This window comes from Bos indicus, unplaced genomic scaffold (assembly GCF_029378745.1).
Source record: "Bos indicus isolate NIAB-ARS_2022 breed Sahiwal x Tharparkar unplaced genomic scaffold, NIAB-ARS_B.indTharparkar_mat_pri_1.0 scaffold_62, whole genome shotgun sequence".
Lineage (NCBI taxonomy): Eukaryota > Metazoa > Chordata > Mammalia > Artiodactyla > Bovidae > Bos > Bos indicus.
Genome location: NW_027223725.1, coordinates 288,304 through 312,977, shown reverse-complemented (window position 1 = coordinate 312,977; position 24,674 = coordinate 288,304). Strand labels below are relative to the sequence as shown.

The 24,674-nt window shown below is 43.5% G+C and overlaps 1 protein-coding gene across 1 annotated transcript; it reads right to left on the bottom strand.

Moving 5' to 3' along the window:
- Nucleotides 1-6,878: 6,878 nt before the first annotated feature.
- LOC139182022 (zinc finger protein 678-like) lies at nt 6,879-13,714 on the bottom strand. Its single transcript, XM_070785512.1, has 3 exons — nt 13,599-13,714; nt 12,034-12,133; nt 6,879-7,995 (listed from the first exon to the last, which is right to left on the bottom strand). The coding sequence occupies exons 1-3, from the start codon at nt 13,630-13,632 to the stop codon at nt 6,879-6,881; spliced, it is 1,251 nt and encodes a 416-aa protein (XP_070641613.1). The 5' UTR covers nt 13,633-13,714.
- Between the last annotated feature and the right edge of the window lie 10,960 nt (nt 13,715-24,674).

The following is a 24,674-nucleotide window of genomic DNA, read 5'->3' as shown; positions in this document are numbered from 1 at the left end:
TAGCACTAATATGATTCTTGTAAACATTTTGGAAAATACAGAAATGTGATGAGACTTATCTGTGATGTGAGTGTGGAGTGTACTGGAAATGATCAGACCTGGGCTTGAATGATGAAAATCCACACTCCCAAATCCCAGCATCTCTACTAAACACAAATGAGTGTTGTCAACTACAAATCGGCACTTGCCAAGAGCATTGCTGGGGACTCAACAAGGGCGTTCGCCATCTGCCTCTGGGGAGAATGAGCCCTATGGTGCTGCAACTGTTGACTTCAATCCCCTCGAGGGAGTTCAGGGTGGACTGAGGCACCCTGCTCCAGGAAAATCTGGTGGGACAGGTCTAAAGACCTACCTCTAAAGAGTTAGGTATTTTCAGGAACTGCTTTCATGATCCCAATCCTTGTCTCTCTTCATATCTAGAAAAGCACTAAACCACTAAATGATGACTTCAGTTCCTCACGACTGGCAGAAAACGTTTCGTAAAGTAAGTGCTTGATTGCACTGAACTCCCCCTTCACCAAAATCATAGACTGACCTTCCCCCACTGTCTCTTTGGAGCAGTTTCTGAGTTATCTGAGGTGCTGTCTCCTGGGCTGCTGTCCTCATTTTGCCCCAAATAAAACTTAATTCACATGTCTCAAATTGTGCATCTGTTTTAGCTGACAGTGTTCATTTTTCAAAGCAAAGAGCAACTAAGAAGATACGGCATTTCCTCTTTAACTGTGATAGGCATATCCATCACTTTTTCTTTCCAAGAGCCTTGATCAAGACACACAAAAAATGAATTTTATAGTGTGGAAATCTCACAGAAGCACCTGAACCAGTGAACATCAGAGGTCACGGGGTAAGAGTACATGGAAAAATGCATTATCACTGCCCGGTATTTGGGCAATATTAGGAAAACCATGATCTCAATCTATCATGAAAAATGTCAGTTTTCTGCAAATTCCACCTCCTATATACCTCCCATGATCTGTAGCTTAACAGTCCATTTAACTAGTATATTTTTCTTATCGGTATAGAGGATTGTCTCTGCTACTTCTGAAAAATTCTGGAATGCTGAGTTCATTCTATTAACAAGGGCATTTTCTTACTCCTGTTCTAGAGAGCTGAATTGCATCCACATGAAAATTCATGACGGCATTTCCCCGACTTCCTAAGATCCCAACACCGAACCACATCCCAATGGGAATCTCTGGTACCAGGTGCCTCCCCATGTTGATCGCTCACAAAGGGAATGTATTCAACATTGAAAGTCACTATTTCATGTTGAGAATTCATCATGCTCTATAGAAAGCCAGGATACAAACAATGGAGAAAAGGCTCTGGAACACGAGGGAGACGAAACCTGAAGAGCTGGTTTTCACTATTAAAAAAGGGGGGGGGGGGAGGCGCGGAATAAGATGATAACAAGCACTCCAGGCAGAAAAATTAGAAGCAGAGAACTAAAGGTTTGCAGATTCTCAGTTCAGGCATTTCAGGAGGAAAAGCAGACACAGCCCCAGACCCGGGACACGACAATTACCTGAGAAGCTGCCATTTCCTCCTCTTCTTCCTCCTGCTCTGCGTCTTCTGTGGGGATGTTACGTCTCAAACTCACATCTACATGTTGAGAAAATACCTTCAAAGGCATCCATATAGCCGTTTAACCTGCAACTGCTGCAGTGAAAAAGAAGAAAAAGTTTTCTTGTTTCTCTCACCCTTTTCTGAGCTCTTTTCTGACTTTCTGTGTTCCTGAGCTGTAGTGGGTAATCAAGACTAACCTGATATGCTAATCACATCCCGGTGCTCCACTCTATTTGCAGATCTTCCCAGCTAGTTCCTCTCCTTCCTTTTTGCATTACAGAGAGCAGGCCGCAGAACAATTCCCGAGAGACAATGGACCCTACTTCTGGGCTACCTGACCCAGCCTATGAGGGTTTTGAAGAAATGCAAGAGGAAGACCCCCATTCAGGAGCCCTGAGGGAAACCTCACATTTGGACCACAGGAAGGGAGGATTGAGGGCGGGAACTTCCAGAAGCAAAGGTCAACCTGATTCCCTGGGGGGGGGCTCTTTCTAGGCTGGGTGTGGTGGTCCAATGGTCTGTGCCCTTAGGGGAGGGGAGGGGAGCGGTGAGTGTTTGGTGGGAATCACCTGGGGGTCTTGGGTTCCTGCCAGGCTTTACTTGCAGAATTCTTCCCACAGATCTCCCTCATCCTTAGTTTTTTTTACCCCCCTCTGCAGCCTGGGGACACAGGTTTTCACAAAATGATTTGCATTGTGACCACCTCTCTGCAGGTGTGGCACCTCCAACTTCAGAGACCAGGAGCCTAGAGGTGTTTCCATCAAGGCTTTCTTTGAAAATAAACCAGAGGCAGCCGGAGGCCTGGCGAGCTGCAGTCCATGGGGTCGCAAAAGGTGGGACAGGACTGAGCAGCTGAACTGAACTGAACTGAGCAGGACACGCTAGGTTAACAGTGTGTATGGGCAGAGACAAATGCCTTTGAAAATGATGCCCTAAATGCTATCTGATGACCAACCAAGGAAATAATGATCGGTGTTGTCATAAGTTACATTACACATGAATTTAGCCGTGAGAACGTTGTTGTTCTACTTCCTGTGTGTGTTTTTCTAGGTTTTATGAATCAATTGCTACAGTTTGTTGTCTGCTCCATTTAGAGAACTCTATTTTCTCACATCTTTAAAGTATAATGACTAAGGAAAAATTAAAGATAGAAGCATGTCCATCTTTCTAATATTATATATTCTAAAAAATATTCAGTGTGCATGCACCAGTACCAACTTGGTAGAAGATTTAGTTTCACAGCAGAATTAAGAATAAGGTATAGACGTTTCCCATATACCTCTTGTCCCAACACGTGGACAATTTCCCTACTTACCTTTCCCCACCAGAGTGAGCATTTGTTACCACTGATGAATCTACATGGACAGTAAATAGATAAACTCTTTAGTTTACCCTTATGTTTCTCTTTTAGGGATGTGCACTCCATACCTCTGGTTAAATGTATAATAACATGTGTCCATCACAACAGTTTAACACAAATTATTTCAAGGTCCTGAAAGTTCTCTAGACTTAGGATATTCATAGTCCCTCCTTTGAAACCCATGGCAACCACAGACCTTTTTAATCTCTTCTATATTTCCTACTAGATTCCTAGGTGATTGAGTGGGAAGAAATCTGCCTGCTGATGCAGGACCTCCAGGTGATACTTGGGTCAGGAAGACCCCCTGGAGGAAGAAATGGAAACCCATTCCAGTAACCTTTCCTGGGAAATCTATGGAGAGAGGAGCCTGGCAGGCTACAGCCCCTGGGGTCACAAAGACTCAGACGCAACTGAGCACATATGGACGTTTACCTATGCCAAAATGTCATCTTGTAAACTTCCTACTTTTTGTAGCATTTTTGAATGGGCTTCTTTCACTTAGTAAAATGCATGGAATGATTGTCCATGTATTTTATGCCTTGAAAGCTTAACATCCAAAAGCTTAAGAACTACCTCTGCGCCTATATTCCTGCTCAGTAAATAAGTTCATCAACACCATTTTTTTAGATTCCATAAATATCTGTGAAGACAATATTTGCACAAATATAGAGAACAGGTGTGTGGACACGGCAGGAGAAGAAGGGGACAAACTGAAAGAGCCCCACTGACACACATACACCACCATGGCTGAAATGCTGGAGAAGACTCTTGCGAGGCCCTTGGACTGCACGGAGATCCAGCCGGTCCATCCTAAGGGAGATCAGTCCTGGGTGTTCATTGGAAGGACTGATGCTGAAGCTGAAACTCCAGTACTTTGGCGACCTGATGTGAAGAGCTGACTCATTTGAAAAGCCCCTGATGCTGGGAATGATTGAAGTGGGGAGAAGGGGACGACAGAGGATGAGATGGTTGGATGGCATCACCGACTCAATGGACATGAGTTTGACAAACTCTGCGAGTTGATGATGGACAGGGAGGCCTGGCGTGCTGCAGTCCATGGGGTCGCAAAGACTTGGACATGACTGAGCAAGTGAACTGAACTGAACTGATGGTTAAAACAGGTTAGCTAGTGGGAAGCTGCTGTATAACACAGGGAGCTCAGCTTGGTGCTCTATGCTGACCAGAAGGGTGAAATGGAGATCACAGGAGGGACGTTCAAGAGGGAGCAGATTTATGTATACTTACGGCTGCTTGATGATGTCCTACAGCAGACACTAACACAACATTGTAAAGCAATTATATGCCAATGAAAAATATATATGCATCTCAAAAGGAAAAAAGGCTAAACAGACTGGCCACCCAGTGGTGGAGAATCCATCTGACAGTGCAGGGGCCATGGGCTGGATCCCTGGTCCAGGAATACTCCACATGCTTTGGGGCAACTAAGCCTGTGCGCCACAACTGGGTGGGGCAGCTTGCTCTTTTAGAGGGCAAGAGGCAAATGAAAGATGCTCACCAGCGCGAAACAATAGGAAATGCAAACAAAGCTACAATGGTGCATCACCTCATGCCAGTCAGAATAACAATTAGCAAAGAGCCCACTAATAGTATCATATTATAATTCTTAGCATGTTCTCCAGGCTGAAGAGGCCTGGAGATCAGGGAACCTCCTACACGGCTGGAGGGAATGTAAACTGGTGCGGTCACGCAGGAGGACAGTGTGGAAGTTCCTTAAAAAACGGAACCTCCTGACATTCAAGGAAATGAATTCCATGAACAGTAGACAAAACAGATTAATTGACAAACTGACAAGTTTTGCAGTTTTTAGTAAATCCTCTGCAATTCTAAAATGACCAGTTTGGATGTAGCATTTCTAAATTCTCGAAGTTAAATGTGTACGAATACACATACACTCACATATTCCTTCTTGGTTTTCTCACTGCTAACGCGTATACTTTTAGATATTTATATATTGTAATTAAATGTGCACTATACAAATTATATTCTGTATATATCTTCAGATATTTATATATTGCATTCAAAGTATGCCAAGGCCATGAGAAAACAGTTCCTTTAAGCCTAGACAAGAAACGTGCTAAGAACTATACAGGGTAAGATTTTATAAATCTTGGTTCAGAACTTTACTATCATGGCTTTTAATTATTCTTTTTGTGACTTTGTTAAATTTACATTTGCTTAAATGAGCCCTTGAAAAGCTTTAGCTAACAGAAGAACAAAGGACAATGGAAGCAGGTGAGTTTCTGACTCTAGGTCCTAAGAGAATTCACAGGAAGCCTTGAGGGCCCCTGAGGAAGGTCAAGGCTAGAACCAGGCAGAGAAAGCTCCAGTACTTGGGGTTCAGGCCTTTATAAAGGACCCTGGGTGAAGTGCTGTGGGCTCCCCAGGCTGAGCGGGGATGGGTCCATTCAAACCAAGAGGAGCAGGATTCTGGTGAGCTCTGAGGGTGTCATTGAAGGGGGGCCTGTGCAGTAGACCCTGGGGTTCCCCAAGACTGCTGATCTCAAGGAAGGGGGTCACCTAGTGGAGGTGCTCACAGGACTGGCTGGTGTGAGTTTAAGGACCTGCAGGCTGCCTGCTCCCCAGACAGACGCTGAGGCAGCAACAGCACGGAGCTGTCAGGGAGGCTCTCAACAGTACTCTGTATGGTCCTTCTTATTAGAACCATCACAATGTCCGAGTAGTTTCAAAATGGGAGAGGAGATACAACATAGAAATGGTGGGAAATATATGAACTTATGAGAGTTTCACGCCAGTAAGGGACTAATTTCTACAGATGCCATGCCCCTGTGCTACAGATAGTTTATTGTAACGTTATCTTTCCTGCAACCTTAAATAGGTGGGAGAGGTTAATGCTGGTGGTGCGTTCACCCTTCATTCATTCCACGTCAACTGTAACACTAAAAAACCATTCACTTTTATTAATTAACATACATTAATTTTACACAGATGGAATAAAACCTTTTACAACTGTTGTTTGATCCTTGATTAAAAGACAGATTACAAGCTTCTAAAAACTTTCCTGTTTCTCTGATGAAATGATCTGTGAAGTGATTTATATCATTTACAAAATGGAGGCTAATTTAGTAAACATAGATGGACATTTATTATATTAATATGACTTTTCCAGAAAGAGTTTTCTATACTTACATCAGGTAGCAGAGAAGGTGTCCTTGCTTCAAGCCTGCCAGGTAATATGCATGATTTCTCTATGTTGATGTTATAAAAATACCTTAGATTTTAATGAACAACCCTTGTTTTATGCTTAAAAAGCAAGAGACATAATTACTGAAAACTTAGAGCAAACTTCCGTCTTACTTTGAATTATTCCCTGAACACTTACATCATGGTGACAACACAGATGTTTGACATCAGTGACAAATACCTCCATTTAGAGGTTTGGTGTGCATATAACATTACTGTGTTCTTAATCTTATAAACTGGAGAATAAATATAAATGATTCCCACCTAATATAGAAGGGCTTCTCTTACAATTGAGGCAACAACCATCAGAAACAGAAGTTCATATATACAGTAGAAACAAATCACAGCATAGTAACGAGAGTTGAATTACATTCGTTTTGGTTCCTTAATGATCTCAAATAACATTAATATAAACAAGGATACATGAATAATAATTATACCTCTGCAAATATCCACCCCTTCATCTTGTGATCCATACTAACATATCAATTTTGTACATGTTTTAATTATGGCATACTTGCTACAGTGTTTCTGTTTAGAGTAATTCAACAAAAGTGGTACTAATGAAATGCTTTCTAGTATGAATTCTCTGGCATTGATTTCCTTTTGCTGTTTGATTAAACACTTGTCTACATTTTTGTATTTCATTCATGTATCTTTCCAAAGTAAACACTCGTTTTTTCAAAATTGTATACTTAGGACCAACCTTTTTTTTATCACTGATTCATTTCTAGGGTTTCTCTGCAGTATGTATTCTCTGATGGTGAGTGAGGTGATGGCTGTGATGAAATCCTTTGCCACATTCCTTACATTTCTGAGATTTCCCTGCAGTATGAATTCTCTGATGTTGAGAAAGACCTGAACTCTGGGAAAAGGCTTTGCCACAGTCTGTACATTTATAAGGTCTCTCCCGAGTATGGATTCGTTGATGTCGAGTAAGATGTGAACAATGGATAAAGGCTTTGCCACAGTCTTTACATTTGTATGGTTTCTCCCCAGTATGAATTCGCTGATGTACAGTAAGACTCAGACGCCAGTTAAAGGCTTTGCCACATTCTGTACATTTATAAGGTCTCTCCCCAGTATGGATTCGTTGATGCTCAGTAAGAAGTGAATAACGGGTAAAGGCTTTGCCACAGTCTGTACATTTATAAGGTCTCTCCCCAGTATGGATTCGTTGATGTTGAGTAAGATGTGAACAACAGATAAAGGCTTTGCCACATTCTTTACATTTGTATGGTTTCTCCCCAGTATGAATTCGCTGATGTATAGTAAGACTCAGACGCCAGCTAAAGGCTTTGCCACATTCTGTACATTTATAAGGTCTCTCCCCAGTATGGATTCGTTGATGTTGAGTTAAAGTTGAATTTTTCTGAAAAGCCTTGCCACATGCTGTACATTTATAAGGTCTCTCCCCAGTATGGATTCGTTGATGTTGAGTTAAAGTTGAACTCTGCTTAAAAGCCTTGCCACATGCTGTACATTTATAAGGTCTCTCCCCAGTATGAATTCGCTGATGTTGAGTGACACGTGAACAATAGATAAAGGTTTTGCCACATTCTGTACATTTGTATGGTTTCTCCCCAGCATGGATTCGCTGATGTTCAGTTAAATATGAACTCTGATTAAAGGCTTTGCCACATGCTGTACATTTGAAACATTTTCTTCCTGTATGAATTTTCCTATGTCTACTTAGATTTGGTGAGTTACTAAAGACTTTCCCACATGTATTACACTTGTAATGTTTCTGCTTAGTCTGAATATTCTGCTGTTGAATAACTTTTGAAGACTGGTTAAAAGCTTTAGCATAATCATAACAATTATAAGTCTTCTCTCCAATATCAATACTCTTATAAGTATTAATAGTAAGATTTGAGCTTTGATAAAATATATTCTTATACTTATTATGTTTAGAATTGTCTGAAAATTGATGTCCCTGTTGTTTCATGAGATATGAGTCTTGGTCAACACTGCATGAAGAGGTTCTCATTCCATCATGTATACTCTTGTAATTATTGGGGGTAGAGCTCCTGCTTAAGGCATTACTCATTTTGTTACGCTTGTAAAGTTGTTCCACACTAATTATACCTCCATATGTATTGAACAATGATGGTTGAATAAGGTCTCTCCCATTATTATCCACATTACAGATTTTGGAACAAGGAGAAAATAGTTGTTGGTTGAAGAACAATAAACCCTTGTTAAAGGATCCCTCAAAATGATTATATTGGGAATTTCCCTCCTCATTTTTAAGTTTCTGGTTTCCAGGCATGTTTGAATGTATATTTAATAGACACCTATGCTCAGAGTTGTTTGAATGAGTATTTGCAGTAGAGACTAGATGACTTTCCAGATTTTCCACATTTCCCTTCAGAGAACGTGTATGTTTCAAGAGATGATGTGGGTCTTTGCTGACAAATATACACTTATCTGCAGATGTTGATGACTGAAATTGGTCATCTGAGATTGGTTTTTCCCTATTTGATTCACATCCTTGATTTCTTTTGGCGGTAATGTTTACATTATGGGAATCTGTACCAATTTGGTTTTGTCCATCATAACATGCTCTCTGTTCTTTATATGCCCTCATATATTCCCAATCTTTGGTTAAATGTAAATTTCCAAGGTGAAATCTTTCATATATTCCTAGCTTTGCTGTTGGGAATAAATCTTCTAAGCCTGGGTTTTGGGTCCTCAAACCCTGGGTGTCGTGAGAAGACCCAGCTGAAAGATACCAAATAATAAGTTATTCTACTTACTATTCTCGGGGAATATGGTTTACAATTTACATAAAATTAGCATACACTGGCTAGATTAAGCCTAAAACTGAGATAGAAGAAGTCAAGATGGCAGAGGATTCGGAAGATGTGGAGTTCGTCTCTCTCCACAAAAGCATCAAGAATACATCTTGAAGTGGAAAAATTCTCACAGAGCCCTGCAGAACACGGGCAGAGGAACTTGGACACCTGGAAGGACAAGAAAGATTCCTGCTGAGCCAAGTAGGACAAAAGAATGAGGGAGGAAAAGGAAGAGGAAAAGAAGCGGGATGGGACCCGCAAAACCCTGGGGGGACTGAAGAGAGGAGAGGTCTCCACATCCAGGGAAGCCCCTCACTGGGGGGGACCCAGTTGGGACAGAAGGAGAGACTCATTTTCTGTGGGAAGAGAACGCTGCAACCAGTGTGCAGGACAGAGTGAGACCTGTACACAGGCTGCTGAGCCCAGCCCTGCCCACGCAGCCTGAGAGGGTGTCCACCGCTGCACACAAGGGCTGGGTGCTGGAATGTGGGGTTTGGAGAGCAGACCCAGGCAGAGGACTGCGGTTGGCTGTGAGGAGACATCCTGAGGGGACAGGAGGGAGGGAGGAGCTCTGCAAACGGGATGCTTGTGGAGGAAGCCTGAACCACCAGAGAAGCAGAGCAGCGTTGTTGAGTGATGCCCAAAGGGAAGAACCCCACTGCAGCCTCTCTGCCCCTGTGCCTGTCCCTGCCTCTCCAGATACTAGGAATGGCTCCCACCTAGGTGGGTGATCTCACGACCCCCACAGCTGCTTCCTCCTCCCCAGCCCCCTCCCCAGTGGGCTCCAGGGGCACCTTCAGAGCACACGCCTGTGGGTCGTCCCAATGTACAGATGGCACTGAAACCACAGCTGAGGCCCCAGGCCCTACCACTAAGAAAGAAAAGCTGAGATCTCTCCTTGCAGCTGTACAAACCATGGTGTTACACCCCACAACTGGCTTTGTAAACTCAGCCCCGACAGAACATCTGGATGGAAACGAGGCTCTGGCAGTCAAGACTAGTCTGGCTTTAGCAATTGTAGACTTTGTAGGCATTCCCATGAGGCGGTTGGGCCAGGTCGCATCTAAATTGCCCCCATAGCACTGCAGGGGGTCCAGCTCCACAATGAATGTACACCTGGGACATGAGACTACAGTGGATCTATGCTGGTGACCTGGTGAAAACAACATCTGAGAGACACCACGGTCAAGTGCCATCATGCCCATGGTTCAGGTGGGGCCAAGATCAATGCCAACACAGGGTCACATGAGAGCTCGCACAACACATGGAAGATGACCCACAGAGCACGCTCCGAGGTGAACATCCCCCGAGGAGCAATCCTCAGTGGCTTCTCTCCCAGTGGGTGTGCTCCAGTCCCATTGGGTCAGAAGCACCATAGATCAGAGGCACAGCTAAGAAACAGATCTGGGGACTCTACTCCTCTAATCAGGGAGCAGATGCCACCCCTGACAGGGCAGTGACAGCCACAGAGGAAAGACGAAGCTCCCCTCAATATTCAGACAGGCTCTGGTCACAATAATAACAATCAACTCCCTATCAAGGGGATAAGGGCACAAGTCTCTGGACCACCTCACCCACCAGGGGGCAGACACCAGAGCAAGAGGAACTAGGATCTGCAGCCTTCAGAACAGAGACCACAAACACAGAACACTGGACAAAATGAGATGACAAAGGGGTATGGTGTAGAGAAGTCAAGACAGAAACCTACAGGAACAGCTAAATGAAGAGCAGTTGGGCAATGTAATGATTAATTTTACCTTTAAGTAATCAAATTTACAAACAAAACATTTTCACAAATACTGCTGCTGCTGCTGCTAAGTTGCTTCAGTCATGTCTGACTCTGTGCGACCCCAGAGATGACAGCCCACCAGGCTCCCCCATCCCTGGGATTCTCCAGGCAAGAACACTGGAGTGGGTTGCCATTTCCTTCTCCACAAATACTAATGCCTACTAATTATTTAACCCACTTCTTACCACTCATGTTGTTATCTGAGCATGTTCTAATAGAATCTAAAATCGTAAATGATACTGACCTAGAACTAATCAGAAATAGATGGCATAAACAATAAAGTCCTGGGATGTTTCATAACAAACAAGATAGATTTAAGAAGGTAAGAGTTCTTGAGAAATAAAATAAGAAGTGAGACTTGAAAAATATGGTGAGAACATAGGGAACTCTATTCAATGCTCAGTGGTCACCTAAATGGGAAGGAAATCTAATCAAGGAGGGAAATGTGTATATGTATCACTTATTCTTTCTGTACAGCAAACTAACATAACTTTGTAAAATGGCATTATTGGAAGAGAAAAATTTCTTTTTAAAGATTCCTTTATATAATCTATAAGCTTAATAGTGAAGAACAATCAGAAAAAAGCACTGTGGGAAATGTCTTAAATTCTCATGCCAAGAATATATTTTAAAACTCTATGAGTTAAATAAATATATTCAAGTACTTTAGCATTAAGGAATTGGGGTAAATATACTTAACACATTTAATGTTAGTTCATATTAAAAAAAAGAGGAACTTTAAAGTAAAATTCAGGTTTGCATTTTCTCATTTTAGCAAAATGTTTTATGCAGTGAAGAAAGAATTTGAGTATGAAGTTTATAAGGTCATGTGTGTAGTTTCTAGTGGGTTGGAAATTATAGGGTAGAAAACAAAAAATATTTGTCCCCAGTATTCCTAGAAGTGTGGCAATTTGTTCACAACTCCACCCACACACTTCTGACTAGGGACAGAATCAGAACTTCTAAAAGGGCTTAATACAGTTACTCAGAAATGTGCACAGATTTTCTAAAACCTCCCCAAATGGAAGAGCTATCAGGTCATGCAGGTTGTCCCAGGCCAGACAAGTATTTTGGTTCTCACTGTGAATGTGAAAATTAACCACTGGAGAAAAATACATAAACGATAAAAAGAATCAGGAATGGGTCAGGAGATGACCCTCTATGACAGTGACAGAAATAAACCCAGGCTAATCCAAAATCATTTCCACAGCAGATCTTCTCAAACCACACCACGAAGTATGACTTCCTCCACAATGCTTGTCCCTCTCACCGGATTTTTCTGCTCCATCCATAGACACATACCTGGGTGCACGGCTGGCATCTCCATTCTCCGTATATCCCAGGGATCCTTCATTTGCTCCAGAAATGTGACCATGTCCGGCTTAGAGATCACAAGACCTGTTCATCAGAAAAAGGAATATGTGTTTTCCCAGATATTCATCAATTTCCAATCCAATATGTGTTCAGGTGAGAGAGAAGTCAAGGAAGAAAGTTAAAATAACCTTAAAAAATGATTTTACCAAGTAGTTTATTGGAAGCACCTTTAAAAGACAAATGCTCAAAATCAGGTTCTGATATTATGCTCAAGTACTACTAAGGCAAAAGCTAGTAGTAGAAATCCGGTTTTAAGAGGAGAGTGGCACTATTTTATACCACAGAACTTACAGAATTACCACTAACCTAGAATGAAGGATATGGAGGTCAAGAAGCAATAGTTAGAACTGTACATGGAACAACTGTACCATTGGGAAAGGAGTACATCAGGCTGGATATTGCCACCCTGCTTATTTAACTTATATGCAGAGTACCTCATGAGAAATGCTGGGCTGGATGAAGCACAAGCTGGAATCAAGATTGCCGGGAGAAATATCAATACCTCAGATATGCAGATGACACCACCCCTGTGGCAGAAAGTGAAGCAAAACTGAAGAGCCTCTTGATGAAAGTGAAAGAGGAGAGTTAAAAAGTTAGTTTAACTCAACATTCAGAAAACTAAGATCATGGCATCCAGTTTCATCATTTCATAGCAAGTAGATGGGGAAACAATGGAAACAGTGATAGACTTTATTTTGGGGGGGTCCAAAATCACTGCAGATTGCGACTGCAGCCATGAAATTAAAAGATGCTTGCCCCTTGGAAGAAAAGCTATGACAAACCTAGACAGCATATTAAAAAGCAGAGACATCACTTTGCCAACGGAGGTCCATCTAGTCAAAGCTATGGTTTTTCCAGTAGTCACGTATGAATGTGATATTTGGAACATAGAGAAAGCTGAGCACCAAAGAATTGATGCCTTTGAACTGAGGTGCTGGAGAAGGCTCTTGAGAGTCCCTTGGTCAGCAAGGAGATCACACCAGTCAATCCTAAAGAAATCAACCCTGAATATTTGTTGGAAGGACTGAAACTGAAGCTCCAATAATTTGGCCACCTGATGTGAAGAGCCGACTCACTGGAAAAGACCCTGATGCTGGGAAAGACTGAGGGCAGGAGGAGAAGGGGGCGTCAGAGGATGAGATGATTGAATAGCATTATTGACTCAATGGATATGAATTTGAGCAAACTCTGGGAGTTAAGGAAGGATAGGGAAACCTGGTTTGCTGCATTCCACGGGATCGCAAAGAGCTGGACATGATTTAGCGACTGAACAACAAGGAGGCAGATTACATCAAGGAAGAAGAAGGTTAGAATTATAATGACCCATATTGAAGTCTTTCTTTCAAATGTCACAAATACCCTTTTTCCCCTACAAAGTAGGGATCTGAACCTCTACTGGACCAAGCAGAAAATTCGAGGAGACATTCTAGAATGAACGAACCAAAACCCTGAAGGTACTTAAGGGATTCTGGAAGGCAGTTATCCTCACCCAAGGAGGCCAGGTTCCCGTAGTTCTCTAACATCACGTCCCTGTATAATTCCCGCTGACCGAGGTCCAGGCACTCCCACTCCTCTTGAGTGAAGTCTATGGCCACATCCTGGAATGTCAGCCGTCCCTGAAATACAAAGGACATGAGCCATGTATGTGACCCAAGATGAAACCAGCAAGAGAAATGGTTTTGATTTAGGAGAATGTCTGGTGTTACACAAGAATATAATTTTTATACAGCCGTATTTTCCACTGTATTTCTAACCCAGGAAAGGAGAATGAGATATGATCCACAGACCACTATAGAAACTATTCTGATCTGGAAGAGAAATTATAAAACAATCACACCAACACTGACCTATCTATTTTTGAGAGTTGTACTCGTGTGACACAGGATAAACTGTCTATCAGGGAAAGTATGTTAGTCACTCAGTCATGTCTGATTCTTTCTGACCCCATGGACTGTAGCACGCCAGGCTTCTGTGTCCATGGGATTTTTCAGGCAAGAATACTGGAGTGAGTTGCCATTTCCTTCTCCAGGGGAATCTTCCCCACCAAGGGATCAGACCCAGGTCTCCCACATTGCAGGCAGACTCTTCACCATCTGAGCCACCGGGGAAGGCCCTTATCAAGGAGACAGGAAATATTTTTAAAAAGCATGCTCTGATCTAAGAGTTCTGGAGTGGGGCCAATGTGCCACATTTTTAACAAGCTTATTTTAACTAGCAGTGTTGAAAATTCTGATACATCAATGACCATTCTGAATAGCAAAGAAGTAGACTAGTAAGGTAAGAATTTATACTTAACTTTGAATTTTAAGTGTTTTTCAAAATTGATGGGTCTGATAGAATAGTACCCATAGCAGCAATAATCTTTTGAAGTAATTAGTATATACTATATGTCTTTCTCGGAGAAGGCACTGGCACCCCAACTCCAGTACTCTTGCCTGGAAAATCCCATGGACAGAGGAGCCTGGTGGGCTGCAGTCCATGGGGTCTCGAAGAGTCAGACACGACTGAGCGACTTCACTTTGACTTTTCACTTTCATGCATTGGAGAAGGAAATGGCAACCCACTCCAGTGTTCTTGCCTGGAGAATCCCGGGGACGGGAGAACCTGGTGGGCTGCCATCTATGGGGTCGCACAGAGTCGGACACGACTGAAGCGACTTAGTAGTAGTAGTAGTATATGTCTTTCTAACAGTTTTTACAGAGTCTTGAATGCACCACATAAATAATATAAAATCAACATTGTTGTTCCACCTTTTTGCAAATATTTTGTCAACCATTGCTTAAATGACAGATTTTGAATTTTGCTTCAGTTTATGTGAACTAAAATTTAACTAGTAAAACACAAATACACAGAGACAACACTAAAGAAAGTTTATACAAGTTTTTATAGGGTCTTCCCTGGTAGTCCAAGCTCCCAAGTCAGGGGGCTGGGTTCAGTCCCTTGTTAGAGAACTAGATCCCACACGCCACAGCTAAAGTTTGCCTGCTGCAACAGTCTCCCACATGGCTCCAAGATTCTGCAGGCTATGAACAAGACACAACTCAGCCAAACACATAAATATGTGTATTTTTTAAAAAGAACTTTATATAACTGGGGAGAATACCAAAACAAGAAAAAAAAATTAACATTTTCATGCATACAGACATATATTAAAATGAGACTATATACTTATTAAGAGTATTAAAGAAAAGCTAACATTCAGAAAACGAAGATCACGGCATCCGGTCCTATCACTTCGTGGCAAATAGATGGGGAAACAGTGGCTGACTTTATTTTTTCGGGCTCCATAATCACTGCAGATAGTGATTGCAGCCATGAAATTAAAAGATGCTTACTCCTTGGAAGGAAAGTTATGACCAACCTAGACAGCATATTAAAAAGCAGAGACATTACTTTGTCCACAAAGGTCCATCTAGTCAAGGCTTTGGTTTTCCCAGTAGCCATGTATGGATGTGAGAGTTGGACGATAAAGAAAGCTGAGCACAGAAGAACTGATGCTTTTGAACTGTGGTGTTGGAGAAGCCTCTTGAGAGTCCCTTGGACTGCAAGGAGATCCAACCAGTCCATCCGAAAGGAAATCAGTCCTAGGTGTTCATTGGAAGGACTGATGTTGAAGCTGAAACTCCAATATTTTGGCCATCTGATGCGAAAAGCTGATTTGTTTGAAAAGACCCTGATGTTGGGAAAGATTGTAAGCAGGAGAAGAAGGGGACGACAGAGGATGAGATGGTTGGATGGCATCACCAACTCATTGAACATGAGTTTGGGTAAAATCCAGGTGTTAGTGATGGACAGGGAGGCCTGGCATGCTGTGGTTCATGGGGTTGCAAAGAGTCAGACACGACTGAGCAACTGAACTGAACTGATTCATGTCAATAAAATTGAGATGATTTTTAATGGGTTAAAATATATACATCTACTTGTGGATGATATTCTTTGTATATTTAAATACACTAGGGTGCAAACATATACAATCGTATAAGATAAATTAGAGCTCTTGGTTCTGAAACTTTGATTTTCTGAAAAACTGTATCATTTTGTTGAGCTGTATCTTAGAAATTCAACATAGGTGAAAACAGATTAGCACCAATATGATTGTTGCAAATATTTTGAAAAAAAAATAAGTAAGAAGACTATGTCTGTGATATGAGCATGGAGTGTACTGGAAACACCACACCTGGGCTTGAGTGATGAAAACCCCACTCCCAAAACCCAGTGTCTATCATCAACACAGTGAGTGTTCATTTTCCAAAGCAAAGAGAAACCAAGAAGATGCGGAGTTTCTCCATTAACTGTGAGGGTTTTCACACGTTCCTCACTCCATTTTTCCACAGCCTTGTTTAAAGACAGAGGGAAAAAAATGAACTTCATAGCCTGATAACCTCAGAGAAATCACCAGAGCCAGTGGACATCATCTGTCATGGTGTAAATGGATCACACGGAAGATGCACTATCAGAGCCTGGGCATTTAGGAAAAAATAAGGAAATTATAAGTTGAACCTAACATAAAAAGATATCAGTTTAATGCAAAATTCATTTTATATATAATTCCTCTGTTTTGTCACCTAACAATGTGTTTAACTAGTAAGTCTTAGCATTACAGAGGACAGTATCTCCTAGTTTTCTTTTTATTTCTGAGCAGTTTCTGAAAAATTCTGGATCACTGAGTTGATTTAATATATAAGGGCATTTTTTAACTCCTCAAGAGCTGAATCGTATCCACGTGGAAACTCATGATGGCATTTCCCCTACTTGCCTAAGATCCCAACACCGAACCACATCCCAGTGGGAATCTCGGATACCAGTGCCTCTCCGTGTTGATCTCTCACAAAGGGAATATATTCACCAGCTGAAAGTCACTAATTCACTTTGAGAATTCATCATGTTCTATAGAAAGCCAGGATACAGACAACGGAGAACAGGCTCTGGGACACAAGGGAGAGGTGGTCTAGAGAGCCGGTCTTCACGATAAGAAGAAAAGGAAAAAATAAGCAGTTGATAACAAATACCCCAGGCAGAAAAATTAGAAGCAGAGAACTAAAGGTTTGCAGATTCTCAGTCCAGGCAGTTCAGGAGGAAAAGCAGACACAGCCCTAGACCTGGAACAGGACATGTACCTGAGAAGCTGCCATTTCCTCCTCTTCTTCCTCCTGCTGTGTCTTCTCTGAGGATGTTATGTAGCAAACACACCTCTGCATCTTGAGAAAATACCTTCAAAGGCATCCGCACAGCTCTTTAACCTGCAACCACCACAACTACAGACAGAAGGCCCTTGAAAAGCTGAAAAGACCCACCTCCCCTGTCCTATCTCAGCAGAGATTCAGGAACAATCACTTCCTACCTGGAGACCAGCCTGTGGACTTATTTCTTGATTGTTCTCTCCCCACAGAGAGCTCCTAACCCTCTGCTCACACAGACCATGTGAGCTGACTGACTTCCCCGGTCCAAATCCAGTTAGACCAACCCTGCGGCCTCTCCTTGGACTGAAGCCCGGCCTCAGGTCTCACAGGTAGACCAGGAGCCACGTCCTTAACCCGGGCCTCCCCTTAGAGTCCCCTGGAGCTCTTCCTACACACCACACTGATGCTCCCACAGGACCAAGAGACAACTCTGTGGGGAGGGCACCAGGAGGTCCGTGACTAACCCTGGTCACGTGACCCTGATGGGAAACAGATGGAAATCACTTGGCCAATGAATTTCAGTGAATATGAACCCCTCGAGGTCAGGTCCCCACTGTAAGAAGTTATGAATTTGCAGGTCTGGGGTGAGGTCATTAAATATGTCTTTAGCAAGTTCTCTGTTCTGATGCTTCTTCCCCAAGACCCACACTCAGGGGCCCTGAGCTTGAGCCTTCTCACTCAGCACAGCTGAGACCTCTCAGGAGGGGAGGGTTTAGGGTAGGAATTTCTGAGGGAGGTCAGGCTAGAACCAGGCAGAGAAAGCTCCAGTACTTGGGGTTCAGGCCTTTATAAGTGACCCTGGGTGAAGTGCTGTGGGTTCCCCAGGCTGAGCGTGGATGGGTCCATTCAAACCAGAGGAGCAGGATTCTGGTGAGCTCTGAGGGTGTCACTGAAGGGGGGCCTGTGCAGTAGACCCTGGGGTTCCACAAGACTGCTGATCTCAAGGAAGGGGGTCACCTAGTGCAGGTGCTCACAGGACTGGCTGGTGTGAGTTCAAGGACCTGCAGGCTGCCTGCTCCCCAGACAGATGCTGAGGCAGCAACAGCATGGAACAGTCAGGGAAGCTCTCAACAGTACTCTGTATGATCCTTCTTTATAGAACCGTCACCATTTCCCTGCAGTTACAGAGAGGGGGAAAAGTACAATGGATAGATGGTGGGAAATATATGATCAAATTATATGAGGCTTAAGGGCAGTAACAGATGTCATCCCACTGTGCTACCTAATAGTTCACTGTTTTGTATTCTTCCCTGCAACCTTAAATAAAGTGGGAGAGATTAATGTTGTTGGTAGGTAAACCATTCATCACACATCAACTGTATCACCAGAAACCATTCAGTTTTATTGATTAATATGTATGAATATCACACACACTATATGGAGAAGGAAATGGCAACCCACTCCAGTGTTCTTGCCTGGAGAATCCCAGGGACAGAGGAGCCCGGTGGGCTGCTGTCTATGGGGTTGCACAGAGTCGGACACGACTGAAGCGACTTAGCAGCAGCAGCAGTATGAAGGATGAAGATTATCTCAGTGGAGAGGAAGGTTAAAAATCATAATGAATCATCATGAAGTCTGTCTTTCTCAACTCACGTATTCCCATTACTCCTAGAAAGCAGGGATCTGAAACTCTATTATAAGAAGCAGAAGAATCTAGGAGACATTCTAGAAATGCAGGAACTAAAACCCTGAGGAACCAAAACCAAAATCCCAGGCCACTGAGCAACTAAGCCCGTGTGCCACAACCACTGGGCCTGTGCTCTAGAGCCCGAGAACCACAACTGAGCCCATGAGCCAGAACTGCTGAAGGCCAGGCACCCTAGGTGCTGTGCTCTGCAGCCAGAGGAGCCACCGCAGTGAGAAGCCTGCTCACTGCAACTAGAGAAAAGCCTGCACAGCAATAAAGACTCAGCACAGCCAAAGAGAAATAAATAAACAAAATTATATATTAAAAAAAAAGTTGTTTGGACGTCCAGAGCAGTCAGGCCTCACAGACAAGTTGCCCTTCACCCTTTCTCCTCATCTGGCCTGAACCGGAACACTCAACTTTCCAGACGGATAGCAAAGGAGTCTCCTGAGGATCTGCATTGCCTGCGATCCCTCTTCCCACCCTCAGCTCCTCCCTTCCTTGCGTCCCCAGCTCTGGCCCTTCCAGCCCCACCTGTGGTCAGAGTTTTCCCTCCATCACTGTCTGGATGCTCCTGGCAAGTCACTTCCCCTTCTACTCTTCCCTAGTCTGGAAAACAGAGAGACTCCCTGAGCCTGTCTCACACTATCATTGCTGGAAAAGGCATACAATGAATGCCTGAGGTTTACTGTGTTCCTGCCTCAATTCAGGACCACGTACCACCCATTCAATGAACATTTTTAGATTTTCCTCTTCCCCATCCCAGTGGACGTGGACTGGGCATTCATCTTAAGCAAAGACTGCTATGCTGATTTCTGAGTGAGAACACCATGAAACTGCCTCACTCTCCGTAGAACAGGTCGGACATGTGGTCCATCCAGTGAGATTGTGGGTTCATAAAGGATAGTCACGCTCTTCAAGGTCTCCAATAATGAGGAATCAGTCCTTAGCATTTCCACGTACTTTGCCATTGGAATTGTTTGGGGTTACTGGAGGAAAGGAGTCATTTCCCCCTGAAGAGTTGCCCTTGATCTTGGACTTTCCATCTGGGTTACTTGGGGGGAATGAAGAATTTGCCTGTCTCTCCTCCACCGCTGACCTCCAGATGATTCATTCTCAGCACCTGGGGAGACAGGCCATGGAGAGTGATCGACAGATGCTGAAACACTGACTAATCTTGGAACTCCAGTGTGCTAGCTCTATTCAGATGGCTCCTGTGCTCGAAGCCCTTCAGATCCCCCTGATGAGCTCCTATCCTTGCCCACACCCCCCTTACCTCCCCAGCCCGGCCAGAATCTGGCCCGCAGATGCTTAACCCACATTGATTCCTTGGTGCCCTACACCCTTGTGTGGCTGCTGCGTTGCGTCTGATTCTTTGCCATCCTTTGGACTGTAGCCCACCAGGCTCCACTGTCCCTGGGATTCTCCAGGCAAGAATACTGGAGTGGTTGTAATTTCCTCCTCCGAGGGATCTTCCTGGCCCAGGGAAGGAACCCAAATCTCCTGCCTTCCAGGTGGATTCTGTACTGCTGAGCCATCAGGGAAGCCCACCCTACACCCTTAAGTCCTCTTTTTTCACATCACTGCAGCCCGAGCCACCCCCTGCTCTGGAGCCTCCAGCTTTTCATCTTGTAACTCTCCTCTGTCCACATTCAAATCCTTCTTCAATTTCATAGCTGAGTTCAATGCAGCTTCCTCCACGCAGCCTTTCCTGATTGCCCTACCCAATCAGAAGTGGGTAATCTCTCCCTTCCAAGAATTACCAAGTGATTTCCTTTTTAATTTATTTATTTGGCTACGTTGTGTCTCAGTTGCAGAAGGCGGGCTACAGGGCATGGAGTTGCTCGGCAGCAGGTGGGATCTCAGTTCCCCGACCAGGGATGGAATCTGTGTTGCCTACACTGGGACGCGGAGTCTTAACCACTGGACCACCAGGGAAGCCCCTATCAAGTGATGTTATTTGTTCTTTTCTGGAGAAGTGATTTTTTCCTCATGACAGAGTGATTTGTTTTTGTGTAGATGCCAGATAGTAACCTACCCTGCTCTTCATTACTCAACAAATTCAACCTGTTTAGGGATGCAATATTGCCCGCTCAAGCACTACTTTGGCCTCCTTTGCAGTTAAGAGGGGACCGTGTGACATTGCTTTAGTGGAAGTGAGCTGGGGATTCTTGGGGAAGTTTTTGCTTTCCTGATACTGTCCTTTCCTCTTTCCTGTCACTTCCTTCCTCTTCTTCCTAGAATATGGATGTCATACTGGAGGTGGAGCAGCAATTTGGCAATCATGAGGTAACCATAAGGGAGAAAGCCACTCATGGTGATTGTTCACTTAAGGATGCTTTGGCAGAACAATTCAAGAAGCCTAGTTCCCTGATGGCCTTGGAGAGCTGCTATGCCAACCCTGCACAGCCTAGCTCTGCACATCTTTTTTTAATTGACGTATAGCTGATTTAATGTTAGTTTCTGCTATACAGCAAAGAGATTCATTTATACATGTATATATGTATATATATTCTCTTTCATATTCTTTTCCTTTATGGTTTATCACAAGATACTGAAAATAGTTCCCCGTGCTACACAGTAGGGCCTTGTTGTTTATCCATTCTGTATTGTAATAGTTTGCATCTGCGAATCCCCAAACTCCCAACCCATCCCTCCCCCACTCAGCTCCCCCTTGACATCCAAACATCAAGCAGACTTCTGTGCCCTGTGCAGAGCTTAGAAATGAACTTGTTTGATAGTCACTGATAAAATGATCACATCAATTTCACCTTTCTTGAAACTATTCCCCCCACACACACTTGTTTTTGTTGAAAAGCACCAACTTCAGAGCAGGAGCCCAGGGTTTGAGTGCCGATTATGGCGGCTATGACACTGATTCATTGGGAAACCACAGACAACTGCTTTTCCTCTCTGGGCCATTTCTGCAATAATTCTGCAATAATTCCTGGGAAAGAGGCAGAATGAAGAAATACGTCTGGGCATGACCTTCCTTATTAGCATTTTAATCAAGCATTACCAAAGACATCATGGGTATTTCAGGTTCCAAGGTTATTTTATGTCCTCAGACATTGGGTTGGTCTCAATTGATTTCTGGTAAAATATTCCAGCAGCCGCCACTTTGTGGAGCTCATTGGCTTTTGCCATAAACTCCGGTCTGCATAAGGATTCCGAGACTTCTTTCTAGTAATTTTATAGACAGGGGCTAGCAACAATCCCTGATGCAGAATATGTGTGTGTCCCTCAAAATCCAAATAGGCCAATCAGACACTGGGCTTCTAACTTCTTTTTTCCACCAGACATCCTGTGCTTTTCAAATTAACAACCTGTGTGGGTTTGGGCAGTTTTATTGGTTCCCATTTATTATATCCAATCAATTTTGGTTGAAGGGAGGATTTATATGTCTCCTGTTTAATAATACTAGAAAGGGGAAATGTTCCCCAGTCATACAAGTTATCTATTTATTAATACATTGAGGTAAAGGAGGAGATCCAATGACTTTCCATGAAATCTATTTAAACATTCCAATCTTCCTCTAAACTCCCACAGTAATCCCATCAATTCTTAAATTTCCATAGCTTCCCCATTCAACTGTAACTCCTATTAGGACTGACTAGCATCCGTTCCCATCACTTCATGGCAAATAGGAGGAGAAAAAGTGGAAGCAGTGACAGATTTTATTTTCTTGGGCTCCAAAATCTTTGCAGATGGTGACTGCAGTCATGAAATTAAAAGATGCTTGCCTTTTGGAAGGAAAGTTATGACAAACCTAGACAGCGTATCAAAAAGGCAGAGACATCACTTTGCTGACAAAAGTCTGTATAGTCAAAGCCATGGTTTTTCCAGTAGTCATGTACAGATGGGAGAGTTGGACCATAAAGAAGGCCAGAGCACCAAAGAATTGATGCTTTCAAATTGTGGTGCTGGAGAGGACTCTTGAGAGTCCCGTAGACAGCAAAGAGTTCAAACTAGTCAAGGCTAAAGGAAATCAACCCTGAATATTCATTGGAAGGACTGATACTGAAGCTGAAGCTCCAATGCTTTGGCCACGTGATGCAAAGAGCTGACCTATTGAAAAGACCCTGATGCTGGGAAAGACTGAAGGCAAAAGGAGAAAGGGGACGACAGAGGATGAGATGGTTAGATAGCATCATTGACTCAATGGTCATGATTTGAGCAAACTCTGAGAGATAGTGAAAGACAGGGGAGCCTGGCATGCTGCAGTTCATGGGGTTCACAAAGAGTCAGACATGACTAGTGACTGAACAACAAGTTTTAGAATCACAGAGCGTGAGGCTCCGTGTTAAGGAGTCTCAGAAACATGTCTCCATTTTATTGCTAATGCGCATATGGCTTTGAGTGCCCTGCTGGAAGTGGGGCCAAGGAACCCAGGCCCTTCAATGAATCTTTATCTTGATTAGGTTATGGGACCATCACCTCAGGTGATTTGCAGGCAGATTTCTCATTGTCCTATCTGTCTTGTGGCTTTTTAAATTCCCCCAAACAAGGGTAGATAGAGCAGACTTGACTGAGGTCCTTCAATGCTGGGGACGATCCAGGGTTCCCACGGGTCCACCCAGTCTCCCAGCGTAGCTGCACTGAGACCTTTGTTTTGACCCCATCAATGTCCCCCTTTATCCCAATTCTTTTTTAAAATTAATCTATTAATTTTTGGCTGGGCTGGGTCTTTGTTGCTGCATGTGGGCTTGCTCTATTTGCAGCATGTGGGTTTTTCATTGCAGTGGCTTCTCGGTTGTGGAACACAGGCTCTAGGCGCACGAGCTTCAGTAGTTACAGCACACAGACTGAGTTGCCCCTCTGACATGTGGAATCTTCTTGGACCAGGGATGGAACCTCTGTCCTCTGAACTGTCAGGAGGATTCTTAACCATTGGACCACCAGGGAAGTTCCTATTTATCCCATTTCTCAAGGACTGTTTAAAGATTTCCACCCTGTCAGACTTGACTCTCCCCTTCATCTTTCTTCATTCTCTGGTGACTCACTTTAATGTTTTGTGCTCCCTGTGGTTTCACCAGAACGCTTCCCTTTAGTAGCAGCAGCCCCGAGGCTAACAGCTTTATCTTGGGCTGGACAGAACCCAAAGTGGGCTGTCAGGATCCAGCCCGGCCTTTTCCTTTTCTTTCATGTTAGCTATTACAGATAAAAATAACCCAGGATCATGCATTTAGCTTGTTCTTGTTATGTTGCATTTTCTTATGCATCCAGTGGGTCAACTTCTTGGATGTTGTATCCATCATTAAAAAAAAAAAAAGGTAACCCTTAACCTCCTGTAACTAATTACAGAACAGTTGTATTTCAGCAACCCTTGAGTAACCCTGGGGCTCACCCAGGAATCAGAGTCATCATCTCGTGTCCTCATATCCTTCCTTTTCCCAAATGATGTGCTTCAGTGGGGTCCTGTTTGCTCTAGTGGATTTCATTTCTATGCCAGCAGCAAAGCTAGGGAACGGTCTGCAAGATGCCTCATTCCTGACAGTGACTTCAGATTGCAGGGGTCCCTAAAAGCCCCTCGTTTTTTACATCTATTGAAGTCTGCGGGCCCTCAAGACTACCCTCAGATTTGATAATTCACTGGAAGTACTCCCAGAATTCACAGAAGACTTCCCTGGTGGTCCAGTGGTTAAGACTCAGCACTTCTGATGCAGGGGTCATGAGTTCAATCCCTTGTCAGGGAACCAAGATCCCATATGCTGCAGGGTTCAGCCAAAAATAGGAAACAAAAAGAATCCACTTCCTA